This window comes from Alnus glutinosa, chromosome 6 (assembly GCF_958979055.1).
Source record: "Alnus glutinosa chromosome 6, dhAlnGlut1.1, whole genome shotgun sequence".
Lineage (NCBI taxonomy): Eukaryota > Viridiplantae > Streptophyta > Magnoliopsida > Fagales > Betulaceae > Alnus > Alnus glutinosa.
In genome coordinates this window covers 25,564,834-25,582,918 of record NC_084891.1, presented here as the reverse complement: position 1 = coordinate 25,582,918, position 18,085 = coordinate 25,564,834, and the positions used below count along the sequence as shown (strand labels likewise).

The following is an 18,085-nucleotide window of genomic DNA, read 5'->3' as shown; positions in this document are numbered from 1 at the left end:
TATTGTAGTTTCAGTTTTGACCTTTACCAGCTTTTACCACTTCAGCCTCCTTCGGGTGGTTGTTGTTGATCCCAAGTGGGGTATAGACAGGCTTGCCTTATTCTGTACATCTTTTACTTATGAACCGCCTTGTGCGGCCTTTAAAAGAACCGGGTCATTTATTTGTCTCATTTCCTACTCTTTGTATATATTTTAGCACTGTTTTGGTTTATGCTGGGTCTATTGTTGGGGAACCCACCCCTATTTCTTTTATAGAATCAGCCATTTCTTCTTCTTTTGGGATCAGTAATGGTAAAAATCCCCCCATGTAACCTTTTCATTCAATCAATTAAAAAATTAAAAAGAAAAAAGAAGAAAGATAAAAAGATAAAGAAAGCCCAATAACATATTTGATACACACCAAAAGCATTGGGACCAATTTTTCATTCAATTCATATTATTTTCGTTACTTACATAATAAGAGTAATTTCAACCGAAAAAAAAATGCCAGAGAGATTTGAACTTCTGCTTTAAGAAGGAAAAGGATTTATAGCGAAATCATTACGTCTTTAATTAAGGATAAGATACTGAACTTCCATTCAAACACAACTAAATCCAATTAAACAGCCCCCTCCAAACCCCAAAATAAAAATTGGGGAAAAAAAAAAAGAAAAGAAGAAAAACCTCGCACCTAATCAAAGGTCCATTGAGGACGAGGATCCTAAGATTTGATGGGTGTAGGCTAATAGATAATACGTGTGACATTTTAATCATTTTTGTGATAATTCAAAGCACATTTTGACCCGTTAATACTCAATACTTAAGAATCAATGAACTGTTCAAACAACAATAGTAGACACATTTAATTTTTTTTTTTTTTTTTTTTTTTTTTAATTTTCTTTTCCAGACAAAATCGTTTCAATCGCTCAATCAAGAATAGTAGACAACGTATGTTTTGTTTGTTCAACTAGTCCTTTTGTCGGGATTTGAATTCCCAACAATTTGTCTGTCCGGACTGCTATTGTCGGGAGTTTTTATGAAATCCACCCAACAATTTTCTACTCGAATTGCTATTGTTACAGTCTCTATAGGACCTACTTGCCCTAATAGATAAGCGAGTTTACTGAGACCTGTTCGGACAAATAAACCATCATAGACCAACACAATTGCTACCCGAATTACTAACCATCAAAATAACAAAATTATTAACGATCTCTATCCCTTGTCGATAGAACTTACTACTTGATTGGAGTGCTAAATATATTGAAACTAAACTATTGAATTCGTCAAAAGGGCGTTCAGCCATTGACAACTTAATCATACATTCATTATAAAACTTCTTTCGCCTCTAGCGATGAATAAATATTACTGAAAATTAATGATAAACAAGCCTACTTTTGATATCGCGTTTCCATTTCATTATTTTCACATTATTATAAACTACTAGCAGGAAAACTGTATGAAGTATTTGGAGAAAATAGAATTGGGGAAAGAATCATTTGGAATGATTAAATTTAACATCTTACAAATAAGATTCTCAATAAAATTATGTTGATTGAAACAGACAAAATAGTGGGTTGGCTAAGCCCATATAGACATATACAAAGAGGGCCAGGAGGCTCCAATTTGGAAGGAGGGGGGGATTCAAAACAAGCCCAAAGGACCTCAAAGTTGAAGCAAAACCAAGGAGAACAAACTTCCCAAAGAAACTCCAAAATCCAATCATTTGTTAAATTGCAGAAAAGACCAAAACAAACACTCATCCTTGCAGGGCAAGTTAAGTTACTGATATTTAACTTAGACGAAGAAGCTGCATGTAATCATTTTTTGTCCTTTCATCCATATACCGACCAAAGTTAAGATAAAGTCACAATTCTATTCACAGCATGGCAATAAATTCCTAGAGTAAGAGAGGAGAGAAGAAGACGAGTAAAAGAGACAGAAAATTCACCTCCGGTCCTACTTACAAAGGGGGAGACCTTTGATGTTCTATCCTATGAGCGTAAGATTTCATTCCCTTTCAAGGGATGGTGTAAGCCGCAGCCTTTTTGCTGCTCGTTGCTCATGTGACTCTGCAATCTGATCATCACCAATCGTCAGCACATTATCACAAGCAACCTCCCCATTATCTACAACATCATGCAGTGAAACTGAATTTTCTTGATGGATGGGGAGCTGATCACTGTTTCCATCACCATCACAAATCTTATCAGGGTCGCTGGAACCTTCGACAGCAGAAGCATCCAGCAACTTGCTGGCAGCAGAAACAAGGGCTTCTGTCAAACACTCCATGTTTTCTGTTGGTGTTGATTTTCGTTCATCTGTTTCTTCCTTTTGACTTGTACCCACATCTTCTCCGTCTGGGCAATTTTCAATGATCCCTACTTCTAAATCATCGGAAGCATAATTTGATGTTTCCGGGGATGAGTCAACATCATCATGCACTGCATGCACAGAGATCCCTAAGTCATAAGTTTCAGCTCTAAAATCTCTTGATGAATATCCAATGCTGGTTGCTTGAGGCGTAATGCCAATCATTTGCTGAATAGCAGTATCACCGGAAGGCAAATACCCAAAACGGTCACCGTTGTCTACATCTTCCTGTGATTAAACAAAAAGACAAGGTATTAGAAGTGCAAATATTGCAGTCGATTTCACAAGAATTTAGAATTGCAAGGCTTCTTACAATATGGAGTTTACATCTTGGGTGGGGGTCGGGGTTAAGGGGAGTTAAATGTTATTATATTGAACTGAAAATTGTGACTTGTAAGCTGCATAAATATAAAATAATAATAGTAACTTCTAATGAAAAGCTCTCCTTTTTTACTTATTAATAAGTAGACGAAATATCATTAAAAGCGCAAAAGGTGCAACTCAAGTACACAGAAAGTAGTATACAGGAGAAACACCTAGCTAGAAATAGTGAACACCACGCAGCCACAGGAAATGATAAATTAGAGAGATATAGAGAGACCACTACAGAACACCACACAGCCACAATTTTCATTTGGTGACAAAATAGTTAATTGCTTCTTTTTATTTTCAGTCCCATTTTTCCATTTTGGGATGCTCAGCAAACAGATGTCCTCCAGTTATTGACTTTCCAAAACGAGAAAACATTAATATATAACTTTCCTAAACTTCGCGTACTTATTTTGTAGGGTAATAAACTAAACACCAAATATATAAAAGCAGTGGATTTTTATTTGCATGTGAAAGTAATAAAAGATGTTCCCTTAGAAAGTTAGATTTAAGAAATTGGACAAACAAGACAAGTATTTATTAGTTTTATTTCATGGGTTACTACAAACCAACATTGGCATGGAGAGATGATTTCCAAAGCATTGGCCAGACGAGCAAAAAAATTCTAAATCAGCTTCCACACACAAGCATGAAAAAGCAACATCCAAAAACAGCGAAGCAGCATCAAGTGTAATAACCAACTTTACCCAAAAAAGAATAGGTTGTTTTGATCAAGTTAACAATGGTCATGCTCTTAAGTTTCAGTATTCTTATAACTGAAAAGAATAGATAATAAACAATACAATAAAGAAAAGCTAATACCTCTGTTGGTGATATAGCACCATTGAGATGGTAATAAGATGATGGATGGCCAAAAGATGGAAACCGTTCAAATAATGATCCTGCAGAGGCTCCTGACTCAAGAAACTCTTTTAGAACCAAGCCTTCGTTGTTAACACACTGGGAACTCATAGAAGATGCTGATAATAGAGTCATCTCAATCCCCTGGCCAGCTTGGGAACCAGATATATTGCCTTGCTGAGCTATTGCAGGACTGCATCTCTCAGAAAGAAACTCTACACCAGTTTTGTTCTTATGGTTCTCTAGAAATTCAGAGGGCTCGTCTTCGTCACTGCAAGCAGCTGAAGAGGCTTCTGAAGAACGATTTTCAAGGAGTTCAAAGATTAACCTCTGGATAAGAGTACGCTTGAGAGAAGCCTCAGCAGGAGGAAACCAATTCACATTAAGCTGGGTAAGAAAAATGTTATTTTGAATTGTTAACATCTAAAAAATAAGACACAGGAAAGAGCAATAATCATTAGGATATAGTATAATTATCAAATTAAAAGAAATTCAGGAAAAAGTTCAGGATGACAGGACGCTAAGAACAATCAACTCATAGATTTCAAAATTTCTCTTTTTCCACACTGAATTGCCAATACTAAGTTCTTCACACAATCTACATGAAAGAAATGCCAAGGCTGTGATTTGAAAGTGGGAACAAGGAGCTTTTATAATTTTGATTCGAGTCTGTCACCAATATTGGAAAGTAAGAGTATACTTCCTCAGGATAGGTTCTAATAGTGGAATGAACATGGTCCACACAGAACAAAAGCAAAGGAAAGGGGGAGGAAAAATGGCAAAATAGAGAAGAAGAGCTAGAGAATTAAGAAAAAGCATAAAAATAAATAAATTATAAAGCTTGCACCACAGTCAAAGTATGTGCAACCTTTGGGGTTTCATGATATGCGCTTCAAGACTTTGCACACCACAATCAAATTCAAGGAAATAAAGAGGAAAAGATACTAAATTGCTCATGGGACTAGGTAAGCAGACTTACAAACTTGGAGCACTTGATTATTTTGAATGGACTAAAATTAACAGGAGCTTCTTCCAAAAAGAGCTCCAGATAGTGGAGCAGAAACAGACCGCAATCAAATGAATTCTCCTGCTGTGGCAACTGACATGGAATGTGAAAAATGAGACTAGCAAAGTAATACACGCCCACCGAATTGATCACAAACAAGCAAGAGTGAGGAATAGAATTTTCAATGTTAACTTCCAAGAAATTTGATTATCTTACATAACTGAAGAGATAGTCATCTTATGGAACTAAACAAAGAGAATAGAATTGCAGGTGAAGATGCATATACCAAGAAAAAAAAACTGACAAACTAGCAAACCTTTAAATGTGAAAGTTATTCTAGTGCAAACAGGACATAAAAATTCATCCTGATCAGTAAAAGAAAGTGTCCGAAAGGATATGACGGAATATATTAATGTGATTGCATTCACGAGATATCTTAAACACACGTATAACAGGTTCATTTAAACCTAAAGTGCAAATTAAACCTCCCCACCCAACAACACAAGCAAGTTTTATTTATTTATTTTTTAAAAAAAGGTTAAAGTCTACACCAAATGAAGTAAAAGAGATAAGGAAAAAGATTTTTGTTTTATTATTATTTTTATAAATAGTCGCAAGTTCATTAAAAAGGGCAAAGGCGCAACCCGAGTACACAAGATGTATAAAAGAGAGAACCTAACTAGGAAAAAGATGCAAACTATATTTCAGATATAATCATTCATGTAAAACCCATAAACTTAAAACTCTTACAATCTAACAAGCTTCAAATACAACACCTCCCAACTCTGTCGTGACAAACAGAGTCTTTGTCACCATCAAAATGGAAAGCTTGATTTGCTCTGTTGGATTCAATAACATCAAAATGGAAGTTTGATAATCAACAACATTGAGTGATTACCTTCTAAAGTATGAGATTCTACTAAAAGGGATACCCACTTTACATTCATTTATTTACTTATTCACTTTTTCTGTATAATGATCCATACTTCATTTTGTTCCTCTTTAAACCCTTTCTAAAAAGGGTCAAATCTATAATATTTATATACAGGATTACCAAGAAGACACTACATGTTCATATAGGATTCCAAGGCTCCAAAATCTACACAAAGATTTAATGAAATAATACCTTCCGATTAACCTCTACACCTTACCTATGGTGGCTGGCTGATAGAAGCAAATTTACAAGCAATTCTTTTCCATCATGATTCCACTTTAAAGTAGCTAAAAATTGTTAACTAATACAAGAGGCAATACCTCAAGTGAGACAAACCGCAGGTTAAGGAACTTAGACGAGATATCTTCACGTGTCTCCTTTTGCCTCTCTTTCCACTCTTCCCACAAATAACTGTCATTTCAATGTTTCACAGGATGTAACTTTCAAAAGGTATAACACAACATGTTTAAAATGATATATTTTTTTAAAAAAGAAAAAAAGAAAAAGAGATAAACCAAGGATAATTTTAGAAACATTAGAGCCATGAGTCCTGCGGGGGACCAAAATAGAGTGAAAAAGAGAGAAAACTACTAATGCAAAGCACAATGTGTAATTTTGAGTTATAAGTGAGGTAGTTATTACCTTTAAACCCCAAATAAATCACATGCCAACTAAAAAATCTAATCATCTAGTAGAAGAAGTCCAACTTTGCTTGTTGACTACATCACAAATTATAAGAATCACATCACTGAATCCCTGAATTTTCTCGTATTAAATCACATGCAATCTGATCATCGATCATTCAATTAAAATTTTCCAAGCACCAAAAGAAATAGAAACACGTGACAATTTGCAGGCCTTAATATCAGAAATAGAAAGAGCTTGCTATACCTCTCATGAGCTCCTATCTAACTCTACACCACTAATTCCATCTACTTGTGAATTTACTTATCAAAAAAAAAAAAATTCATCTACTTGTGAATGGAAGATGACTACATGACGTAATACAGATTTAGCTCAATTTACAAGTTACACAAAGAAACATATGTAATTAGCCAATATAAAAAAGTCATGCTTAATAAATAAAATTGACACTATTGGGTGAGACAAGAAATGCTTTTTACTACTAAAAGTGGAATCAAACAAAGACTGCACGAGCTGCTTGAGAAGTCCAAGCACATATCTATGCACACAAAAGCGATGCAGATGTTTTAATTTTGAAAAAAAAAATGATAAATAATCAAAATATCATAAAAAGCACAAAAGGTGCAACTCAAGTATACAAGAGATACACTAAGCTAGAAAGAGATTTTTCTTTTATATATATATATATATATTTAAGCCATAATGTGATATGGAACAACAATATATAAAGCGATATGGAACGACACAAAAAGGAATTAACAGTTTCGCATAATGTGGCATATCTTCAAATAACAAGCTAAATCTGTCAGGAAACAGAAACATGTAAACTTCAAAAGTTCAAGGATACCTTTGAATAAGATTTTTGATACCCGTATGACTTCCTTTGATAGAATCCATATGCAATATACATGGTACTTTAGGTGACTGGTCCAATTCTTCAACTGAAATATGCCAAAATAATGAATGAAAGGGAAGATTCACAAAAAAAGAAAAAAAGGGAGCTCATTCCAATAAAACGTACCCTTTAATCTAGCCACTTCACCAGGATGGCATATGACTATTAGGCTCCAATGTAGACTGTCATCAGAATGCAGAGACAGTTCATATCAGTGCTCCAAATTTAACTAAAGCCTACTGCAAGAAGCAAAATGTTTACTCAGGAAATCTTACTTGAAGTTTACAGGAATGAAGATGTAATCTTTCTCAAAAATATCAACTTTCCTTGTCCATTTACGAACACGTAGAAAAGCAGCCCTACCATCAGAAGCACTTGTTGGATCTTTGTCCATGTCAGCCAGCTTCCGAAAGAAAAAACTATTAAAAAAGTGGAAACGGTGCCTTTCCTCGGGTTGAATCTGATTCTTCAGATACCTGCCAATCAATTAAGATTTTAAATGGCCAATGGCATTTTAAGTCAAACAACACATCCACCCTCCAGATAAGAACATGGTGATGGGTGAGGTCATGGGTTCAAGTCCCATGGAGTGCACAAGTTACTTTAAAAGAAAAACATTTCGAAACAGGTACATTTTAAATGTAGGAACAAAAACCATAATCAAACAACTTAAACAATGATGAGTAAAGCTCCATTAGTAACTTAGCTATGCTTAGTTCCAGTTTAAAAGGTAAGCCAGTGGATATAGATCATAACTGCAACCAGGGTCGACCTCAGAGAGAACCAACCATTTTTGACAAACATAAGTGAGAGAAATTCCTTTTCTTTTCTTTTCTTTTTTTTTTTTTTTGGGGGGGGGGGGGGGGGGGGGGGGGAATGAAAATGATAGGTCATAACCAAAAGAAAAACAATAATGTATGTGTATGACTTACTTGATGTAAAAGTCGATGATTGTATCATTTATGAATGTATCTGGTTGTAATAGATCAACATCTCTCTTACTGATGGAAACAGCATCAGAATCCCCTTTCGGATAGATAACATCTTCAAAAGCCTCATCGAAACTGAAAGTATACATCTGACAACTATTGAGTAAACAAACTACAGTACTAAACCACAAAAGTGCACCAAAGCATATCATGCTCTATAGCTCAAGTTGAACAAGAGCTACCACTAGGCAGTACAATAGCATGAACAGTTTGAAAAAGACACCGTTTCTCTACAAATAAAGGAATGAAAATTATGCTACAAATGCACATAAGAAAATGACGCTATTATCTGATATAAAGAAAATCTAAATTTTCTGATGAGGGTAACTTCTCTCCAAGTAGGATTTAAGTTTAACCACCAAGATACAAGTCTATTTCAGTTTGCTAATAGTATAGCCTTTTTACAGCATATCTCAAAAAAAAAAAAAGAAGAAGAAGAAGAAGAAGAGAGAAATCCATTCTTACAGTTATAAGTGATCCTCTGTGTTCATATTTTCTCATTCATTAATAATTTATTTTATAAGAAACTGAAATATCATTAAAAGCGTAACTCAAGTACACAGAGAGTATACAAGAGAAACACCTAGCCAGCAATAGAAAACAAGTTGAGAAATTAATGAAAACTAAGCAAATTAAGATCTAAAGCAATTGTCTAGTGCTAAAAAGAGATATTAATAATTTAATCAATCAGAAAGATCTACATGGGCATTTTGTGCACAGTTTGACTATTAGTGCGAGATACAACATACATGCTTCAACTTTGAAAGATATGGGGTGTGTTTGGTAACCAACACTCCCTTCCCTTCCCTTATTTTCACTTTTGTAAAAAACAATCAACTTCAAAACATTTAACTTTTATCACTTTTTATATCACATTAACAATTTTTTATTACTATTCAAATAAAAAAAAAATCCACTACAATACAAAACTTTTTCACTTTTCCATACAAATTCTTTCTACTTTATATCACATCAAACACTTCTTACAACAACTCAAAAAAAAAAACTCAACTCAACAGCCTTGTTTGCCAAGTGACGAAACAGTACAGAATAATGGGGTTACTGTTCATGTATTTCTTTTTTCACTTTTTCATATTTTTTAATACCAATCAACATCAAAACATTCCCACTTTTTTCACTTTTTATATCACATCAATAATTTTTTATTACTATTCAAATAAAAAAATTCACTACAATCCAAAACTTTTTCACTTTTCTATACAATTTTTTATTTTATTTTATATCACATCATCACTATTTACTATTCCAAAATTAACAACCCATTATTATGTTCTGTTCTGTACATGTCTTTGCCAAACAAGCCCAAAAATCTTTACCAAACACACCCATGGATCACAACTAGTAACAAAAAAAGGGAAAAATAAAATGTAAAATTTCTAACTCGCTCATCCTAGGAGTGGAAGCCATAAAATATTTATCATCTACGAAAAAAAATGTATTAAACTAAAGAGCAACTTGATTTCAAACCAAATCTAAGATTCACATGGAAAAAAAAAAAATCAGCCTTTATTTCAAATTGATAAACCATCAGCACAAAGCACCAGAAGGACATAGAAAGTGCAAGGATCTCAACACATTCCAAAATTGAAAAGAGCAAAAGAACACAATAAGGAACATAAAGAGAAAAGACAAACTCCTGAAAGACAGATGACAGAATAGCAGGACAACAAAAAGAACATTATAACAATTCCAACCCAACGCATCAAAGTTTACATCTTCGCAGTTCCATTAAAGAGAGATATAAATCACTTTCACTCACTGTGGAAAATAATGCCTCTGTCCAAGTATATCATTCTCATCCATTCCCATGCCAGTACTACACGAAAATGACGAAGTTATCTTCCAATGTAGTGAAGTAATAATAAGTTTGGGGAAAAAAAAACATAGTTATGAAAAGATGAAAACCCAGAAATTTTGCTTCCAGCCAGCATTCCTCACACTTGAAGAAGTATCAAAGCAGATGAAGAGAGAAACATCCAAACCGCAAGTCCACTAATGTAATAAAGCATGGTGTAACAGCTACTAAAACTATAAAATGCGAGTGATTAACATGCAGTTTTGAAATTCTACCTTCATAGACCACTTCTTCAGAAAAGATTAAAAAATAAATAAATAAATTAGAACTGCAACCAGTACCTCTTAGATAAGTGAACTCCAGCACTGCTCTAAATGCAACACCTGTCTAAACCATGCACCTTAGAATAGTAGTGTTTTACTTCATTTTTTCACCATTTTTTTTCTTCTTCCCTCACCACCCCAGAGAAAAGAAAAAAAAAAAAAAAAAGAAAGAAAAGAAAAAAAGGCAAGTTCAAATGCTAGACAAATGTCCTGATGCCTGGATCATTGTGATACCTTGAAAAAAATAAGAAAAACAATTAAGCAGTAGGCTGGTCAACCAGAAAAACAATGTGTTGCACATCCAATGGCCCTAAATGCTTCTAAGCAGCTGTACTTCTAAATCCAGTAAAAATGCTGAATTTAGAATACTTCTGTATCAACTTACTTTAAAGAGAGACATTAAGCAACCTGTTATTGTACTTCGAGGGTGCTTTAACCATGTCAGTAACAGAAGTTGGAGAAACTGTGAAGTACATAACCCACATTCTATTGATATGATTGAAATAACTTCATAGTGATTTGATACAGACATGTCCAAAGGTTATCAAACCCTGCCAAGAGAAGAAAGCCGAAATCTCCTTCTAATATACTAGCTTATGCCAAAACCAACAAATAAAACAAAAGGCAAAAAGATTGCATTCCTAGTGGCAATGGGGATGACAGGGAGACAGGGAGACAGGGTTAACTTCTGATACTCTTTACCTGATTGTTGATGTATGGGAATGAGAAATATACGCAAACATGCACACACACTACATATGGTCATAAAATACCAGAATGAATTATCATCAATATGCAAGACATACTTGGTATATTTTAGCATTAGAATTTTGCAAATTTTGAGCCTTGTTGTACACTTATACATTACTCCATAAAGCATTGTACAAATGCCTTTTCCCATTCATCCTGGCATTAGGTTACATCTGTGCATGGTTCATTCTTCAATTTCAGAAGCCCACTCAATTTTTTCAGCTTTTCCCTTAAGCTGCAAATTTTTATGAGCAGACAATTACATTTAAATACCTACTACTGCAAATTGTGTCTTGATATATCCAATATCATTGACATTTAAGACCCGACCAAGACCAGGTGGAGCATGTCAAATGCACAACCAAATTTTTTGCTCAAAACTGAAAACTAAATAATTCCTAATCCATATATCTTCCTAGTCTAACCAAGCAAATATACAGCACATATATGAATTGTTGATCTTACAAATTGGATTTTTTTTAAAGTAAACGAAATTGATTAAAAAGTGCAAAAGACTCACCCAAGTACACAAGAAGTATACAAAAGATACACCTAGCTAGAAGAAGAAAAAAGGTACAGAAAAACATGAAAGCTACAAACATTAAGTCAAAGGCAGTTGACCAATGGTAAAGAGTCTTGAAGAAAAAGTCCTTTAATTCCAGCATTGTCCATTCGCGGTCTTCATACTATATAATAGGATCTTAATATCACTCCATAGGAAACGAAACTACAATAAATTGCTAAAAATTAATTCTTTGGAAAATCATCCATGTAATTGATTTTTACAAAATAATGGCCAGGTTATAATTTCAGGATACTACAAGGTATAAAAGCATGAATCAATTAATGACTACACTCAGAACTCATTCAAATTTCATTGTGGGATGCAAGACATTCCAAGTTTAGAGAATAGCATTATTCAATCTTTTTTCTTTTGATTTGATAAGTTAGTGAAATCCAGTATTGAACAACAGCTTTATTTAGCTAGACAGACTATATCTTATCAAAAAGCTAAACAGACTATATGACTTTTTGATTCTCACCAGAAATAAGAAACATTATTCGGTTGTGAACATATATACAATAAAAACTAAAACAGGTACGAATTAATTAAGGAAATTTAAAAACTTACTCATGCACAAGATCCCATCGAGCCAAGTATTTCACATGCAAAGAGGTTATCGCTTCCTGTTTGTGGGACCAATTAGGGTCGACAACTGCAATCTTCAACTCCTCAATGCCTATAAATTGAGGTACATGCAGGTAATCAGCAAAATGAGAACCTACTATTAGCTTAACGCTGAAGTCCTAACAATTCTGCGACTAAACTAATAAAATTTCGAAAAAGAATATTAAACCACACCTTATTTCTTGAAAATGGAGTTCATACATTTTTTTAGACCAAAAAGAAGCAAAGATCATATCTTATAACTGGGTATATTTTTGCAAAAAATTTTTTTGATAAATATATAAATATGGATAACAATAAATGCCTCAATCAATAGTAAGGATATAGATTGGGTTGGTGCCCTATACCCATTTCTTCACACATAGCAAAAATGTCATTGAAAGTAAAGTCACTGTCTGGACAAAAACTGGAGAGGGGTAAGCTAAAAACAGAAAACATAAGAGTCTAGCATTAGTTTCTTTAAACTAAGAAAACATTTGATAATTTTCCCAAATAAATGTTGTTCAAAATTTGATGAGACAAGATTTCATGGAATACAATATGAAGTGCTAATCAAACTCAATAACAAACATTAACAAGAATAAGCATCAATTTATGTAATTTATTTCAATGAACTGACCTGGAGTGCTACATACATTATTGGCTTGAACTGCATCCTTTGCTATCACACGGAGCTTTATAATGACAGTCTCAACCTGAATGTAGTCAACAAAAGAAAGTATAGAACTTCAAAACCACACATATATGACTATCAGCAAACATCACAATAGGAGCATCAGAACGCACTTTTCGCATCCACTGGCACCTAACGTCAATAAGATCGTCAATGCCCCATTCAAAGTCAAAGCTTCCTTCATTTCCATGTGGATTTGAACCACTGATTTTGATGCAACCGGGTGAAAAACTTAACAGGGGGCCCGTACAATAAATATCTCGATATACAACATAATCAGGACAAAGCACAACCTCCATGTTTACGTCATCCTGTAGATTTCAAAAAGGATAAATAGTCACAATTCAAAAGGCCAGACCACTACAATAGAAATATTGGAGTAAATGTACCAAAAGTTAACAATGACAATGGTAAGAATTATCTAGCAAGTTAAAATAGGTATAGAGAGTAACTATGCTTCCTATTAGCAAACAGTTAGCACCTTCAAACAATTTTACTATATTCAAATCGAATTGCAAGACAATGCTAAGAATTATCTAGCAAGATATAAAATAGGTATAGAGAGTAACTATGCCTCCTATTAGCAAACAGTTATCACCTTCAAACAATTTTACTTTATTCAAATAGAATTTGCAAGAAGTAGATAGCAGCTAACACCTTCAGACACCATAATATATATATTACACTCCCAATTGGAAGCAAAGCATTTTATCCTGAACCCAGACTGTCCACAAGGTTGAACCAAATGTGGTCACAACTGAACTGAGTAACTAATAAAGCCATTTATTATAAGCACAATAAGCATTACTAGATGAACAGTGCAGAAAAAATAGCGGGAACTTTTTCTTTTCTTTTTTCATAAGCCTTAAAAGCACCAAACACAAGCTGTATACACATGAAAATGTAGACAAAATCACCACAACTGAAAAGTGGCTTTCAAAAGCATTACATTATCTATCAAAAGCAGGCAGGAATGACAGTACAAAAATACTTGACACAGCCAAGCAACAAATAATGCCTTGACAGATATTCGGAATTTAGGTGGAAAAGACAATATAATCAGATATTGTCAATATAATCTGATTATCAAAAAATAATCAGATAATACTGGACAATGTGTCTTTCAAATCTAAACAGCTTCAAGTTTGGAACCCCAAGGAGTTGCCTTAAGTGGTAAGGGCCTTGGTCTTTGTGATAGACTTACGAGGTCTAAGGTTCGAAGTTCTTTGAGTGCAAATAATTCCTTGAGGCCAGCTTGTTGGCAAAGCCGGAGTATTACCCAATCCGAGTGGATAGGGTGCTTTACACAAGTCCAAAGTTTACCTAACAGGAGTGGGTATACGAAATGGCCCTGCTTTGGAGGGATTCCTTATCATCAAAAAAAGGTTTGGACTCCATGAAAGGTCATAAAAATTCCGCTCAATCTCTACTTCAGTAATCCCAATCCTTTTCAGTAAATCAAAAGAAAAGATAATTACCATATCCATGTTGCCGAAACAATGATCCGATGCGCAACCATTGAATGGAACTGAAGTTATACACAAGATATAGTAAGAAGATGAAGGTGCTCCACATAAATGCAAAGCATACAATGCAGACAATAAGTAACAAGATTCCTATGAGAAATACCATCTTCTGCAATTTCAGAAGTATGACTTGATGGAGTATTCCCGTTCATGCTCTCATCAGCATCTGAGACCACATCAACTGGCTCATTCTGCAAAAATTCCAAATAATGTAAACGTAACCTTGAATATTAATTTCTGCATTCATGGCGTTAATTAGTAAGATATGAAAGTCAAAATACACTGAATGGAGACTTCAAAAGGGCATAATCTGTCGGGCCTTTCCCTTGAGGTACTTCAAGGCTTGAATCCTTTCTTTCAGGTTCAGAAGGGAAACTTCTGGAATCATTAGTATCTAGTTTGAAATGAGGCTGTTCATGACTAACATAATAGGAATGCAGGGCAGCATCCGAACCAGAGAACTCTTCTCTGTCAGCAAAGTTCTCTTCCTCTACGCCTAGAGGGGTATGTGAAGTAGCATTCTCATGGCTACGGTCACAGTCAATTGCATCAACATCTACACAAGGTATACTGCCAACTTCCTTTCTTCCAACATCAGTTCCCGGGCCAACTGCAAACATAAATCCATGCATTAAGAATACAGAAAGATGACATGGATGATAATGTTCGATCAACTTATTTTACAGCCAGGTTAGATAAAATATATATATATATATATAGATTTTTTTTTTTTTTTTTTATAAGTAGAAATATTAAACAGATATATAATAATGTAATAAGAAAAAAGAAACTTAGAAGGCAAGAAAAACCAATTCAAATGTAAGAACAGGTTTAGCACAAATTTGTAAGTTTGAAAACTGAAACAAACTTATTAAATGATTGCCAGTATCACCTAAATCAAAATAAACTGCCTCCCCTCAAATTATCATGACCATGTTAGAACAGCTATGGCAGCTCAGCATGTACTGACTGCATAACTTAACAGTAAAGTTTTAATATTATAAAAACTCATTGGATTAAAATAAATCCTAAAGTAAATATACCGATAATCAAAGAAAAAATAAGCATGAAAACCATCAATACAAGATAGATTTTCTTCAGGCATCTAGTTAAACTTCCCTCTTACATAGTGTAGTGCATGTAACACGTGAAGTTACTCCACCATGCGAATGTCTAAATATAACTTACCATTAGGTTCTAGACCCTATATCCTCCACATGAGACATACTCAAGAAATGGAAGGTCCAGAACTTTACAGAAAACTTTATAGACCACTCCTTGAAAAGATAAGGACAAATTTTTCCTCCAACCCAGTTTGGTGAAAAACTTTGTTAAAAAGATAATTAATTCAACTCAGTATGCCTTAAACCCAACTAATCAGAATCAATTACATGAATCCTTTTCTCCAACTAATGAAAGAACTCAACAGATACAGATAGAAATCATTCACAAAATAATAATAACAATGTCAATCACATACACCAAGCCTTGTTGGAAACTTTGACTTCAGTTCACTCACATATTATAATTCCAATTCTTCCTACATCTCCTAAGGAAAATGATAATGTGGTGCGCAAACCATAGGATATCCTTAAACCAAACGCACCAATGCACACAGAGAAGTCAAGATGATCATAGATTAGTCTAGTACGAGTAGAAAGTAAAAGAAATTCTAACAGGATAAACTCTTCTATATCTCCTACAATGCATGAAACCCTAAGAAGAACCCAATTCAAACTCGGTTTGAACAAATCCTGTCAATGCGTAAAACAACGGAACCTCCTCTCATACATGGACAAATAGTTGAAATCGTTAATCGCCACGAATCGAAACATGCATAGTTCCTATTATGGCGAGAAACTACTGGTGTAACGAATTCTTCAATGAGAGAGTCGAGAATCACATATAGACCAAAATTGAACAAGTTCACTTTAAGTGTCTCAAGCTCCAAAAATTTGAATAACAAAATAAATGCACCTTTACACGGTACACAACTTACCAAAATAAATCAAAATCAAAAGCTCCAATTGGTTACCGGGAATTGAAGGGAAAAGAGAAAGAAATGGAAGGAGCGTTACCACATTCGAGAAACTCGTACTTCAAAATGGCATGATTATCGAGATTGGAGTTTTTAAATTTCCCGAGGAATTTCCCGGCGGCCAATTCAGGAAGCTCATCCTCTTCCTTGAAATCGAACACCTCGAGAGCTCTGCGAGGAGAGCTCTTCATCCCGAGCTTGACAAATTAGGGTTCGGACTCGGGCAAGTTGGAGCGACTCAATGAACCGGAATTTAGGGTTCGCGAGAATCGGGGAAATCGAGAGAGAGACAGAGAGAGAGAGAGAGAGATCAGGGACTTTGAGCGCGTTGAAGAGTGCCCTAATTTCCACAGGAAACAAATGCTCGATCAGAAACATATTAGAGCTTGCAGGGGTTTTAGTGGCGACTCCACGCGCAGTGTCGGAGCGTGCAAACACTGACGAATTGTAAAACACTGACGAAGTACGAGCATGTTTCGTAAATCGTACTCGTTTCAGGAGAGCGTAGAATTGTGAGTTCGTTGATGCTCTGCTTTTAGAAATGAACAGAAATTTCCTGGGAGTTGGGTTGGGAGGAATTTTTCCTTAAACCCATTATTTTAAAAGTGACATACGATTTAATGTATCATCTTTTAATTTATTTTAATTTCATTCGTCAATTAGAATTTGTTATTAAATTATAATGAATGAGTGTTAAAATTTTTAAAATGTCTTTTTATTTAGAAATAAAAATTACAAAAATTTAAAGATTGGTCAACATTTAACGTAATTTATAAAAATACTCATACCTTAATTTTTGAAAAGTAAATTTATATATATTTAAAAAAAAATTGGGTATTTTAATTATTTTAACAAAATTTAACGGAAAATCTTAATATATTAGTGAAATTAAAAACAATTGAAAAATATAATACTAAATTGACACTTTTTAAAGTTTAAATATATAATTGTAAAAATGATAAAAGAACATAGGTTGTAAATGAAGTTTTTTCTATTTTTTTTAATAATGTTATAATTATTTGACAATATTAATGTGACAATCTTAATTAGTTATTGTTAAAATAAAATAAAAAAATCAAAAGTTTGTTAAAATTACAGCATCATTATTATGAGATAATATGGGTATATTGAATAATTCACCGACCAGTTTGTATAAAATCTCAATCATTGTGAAATTGAGCAAACGGAAGGGGAAAATGGCAACCACTTCTTCTGTCGTATAGGCCGACGCTGTAATGAACGGAAAAACATTATTAATAAAATTTGCCTAGAAAGGCCAACTCCTGTTGGGTAACTTGGGTCCTAAGTAATTCTACACATGGTATAGATGTTCGTCAAGTAAACATCAAATAATAAGATGACTTTTAAAATCATTATTTGATCAATCACATGCCTAATGGTGATTTTAAAAGTCACCTCGTTGTTTGATGGACACTTGATGAACATTTATATCACATGTAGAATTACTCATTGGGGGAACATTGGCACCATTGGTATTTTTGAGTAATTCTATAAGTCATATAAATACCCATCAAGTGTCCATCAAATAATGAAGTAGCTTTTAAAATTACCATTTGATCAATCATATGTCCAATGGTGATTTTAAAAGCTACCTCATTATTTGATGGATATTTATATGGCATGTATAATTACTTGTAGTTTTGGGATATTAATATTAGAGTGGCAGTTTGAGGGGTACTCATAGTAGCTATTTTTTAG

General features: G+C 34.0%; 1 protein-coding gene across 2 annotated transcripts; it reads right to left on the bottom strand.

Moving 5' to 3' along the window:
• Window positions 1-1,462: 1,462 nt before the first annotated feature.
• On the bottom strand, window positions 1,463-16,929 carry LOC133870368 (probable ubiquitin-like-specific protease 2B). 2 transcript variants are annotated; one of them, XM_062307472.1, is made up of 16 exons: window positions 16,407-16,928; window positions 14,610-14,938; window positions 14,432-14,519; window positions 14,281-14,330; window positions 12,916-13,113; window positions 12,749-12,824; window positions 12,073-12,181; window positions 9,832-9,888; window positions 7,995-8,126; window positions 7,338-7,538; window positions 7,189-7,244; window positions 7,015-7,108; window positions 5,843-5,933; window positions 4,562-4,681; window positions 3,544-3,969; window positions 1,463-2,580 (listed from the first exon to the last, which is right to left on the bottom strand). In XM_062307472.1, the coding sequence occupies exons 1-16, from the start codon at window positions 16,555-16,557 to the stop codon at window positions 1,990-1,992; spliced, it is 2,769 nt and encodes a 922-aa protein (XP_062163456.1). In that variant the 5' UTR covers window positions 16,558-16,928; the 3' UTR covers window positions 1,463-1,989. The 2 variants fall into 2 exon arrangements, with proteins under 2 accessions (XP_062163456.1, XP_062163457.1); XM_062307473.1 differs by lacking the exon at window positions 4,562-4,681 and having other exon boundaries at window positions 16,407-16,929.
• Window positions 16,930-18,085: the final 1,156 nt, after the last annotated feature.

Bases quoted from the DNA above. Each gene is read 5' to 3' on its own strand.
- LOC133870368 (XM_062307472.1), bottom strand. From the start codon at position 16,557: ATGAAGAGCTCTCCTCGCAGAGCTCTCGAGGTGTTCGATTTCAAGGAA. The intron at 14,520-14,609 runs GTATTTTGACTT...GAATTTTTGCAG, and splicing joins TTTTGAAGTCTCCATTCAGT to AATGAGCCAGTTGATGTGGT. The intron at 2,581-3,543 runs GTATTAGCTTTT...GTTTAATCACAG, and splicing joins GTGCTATATCACCAACAGAG to GAAGATGTAGACAACGGTGA.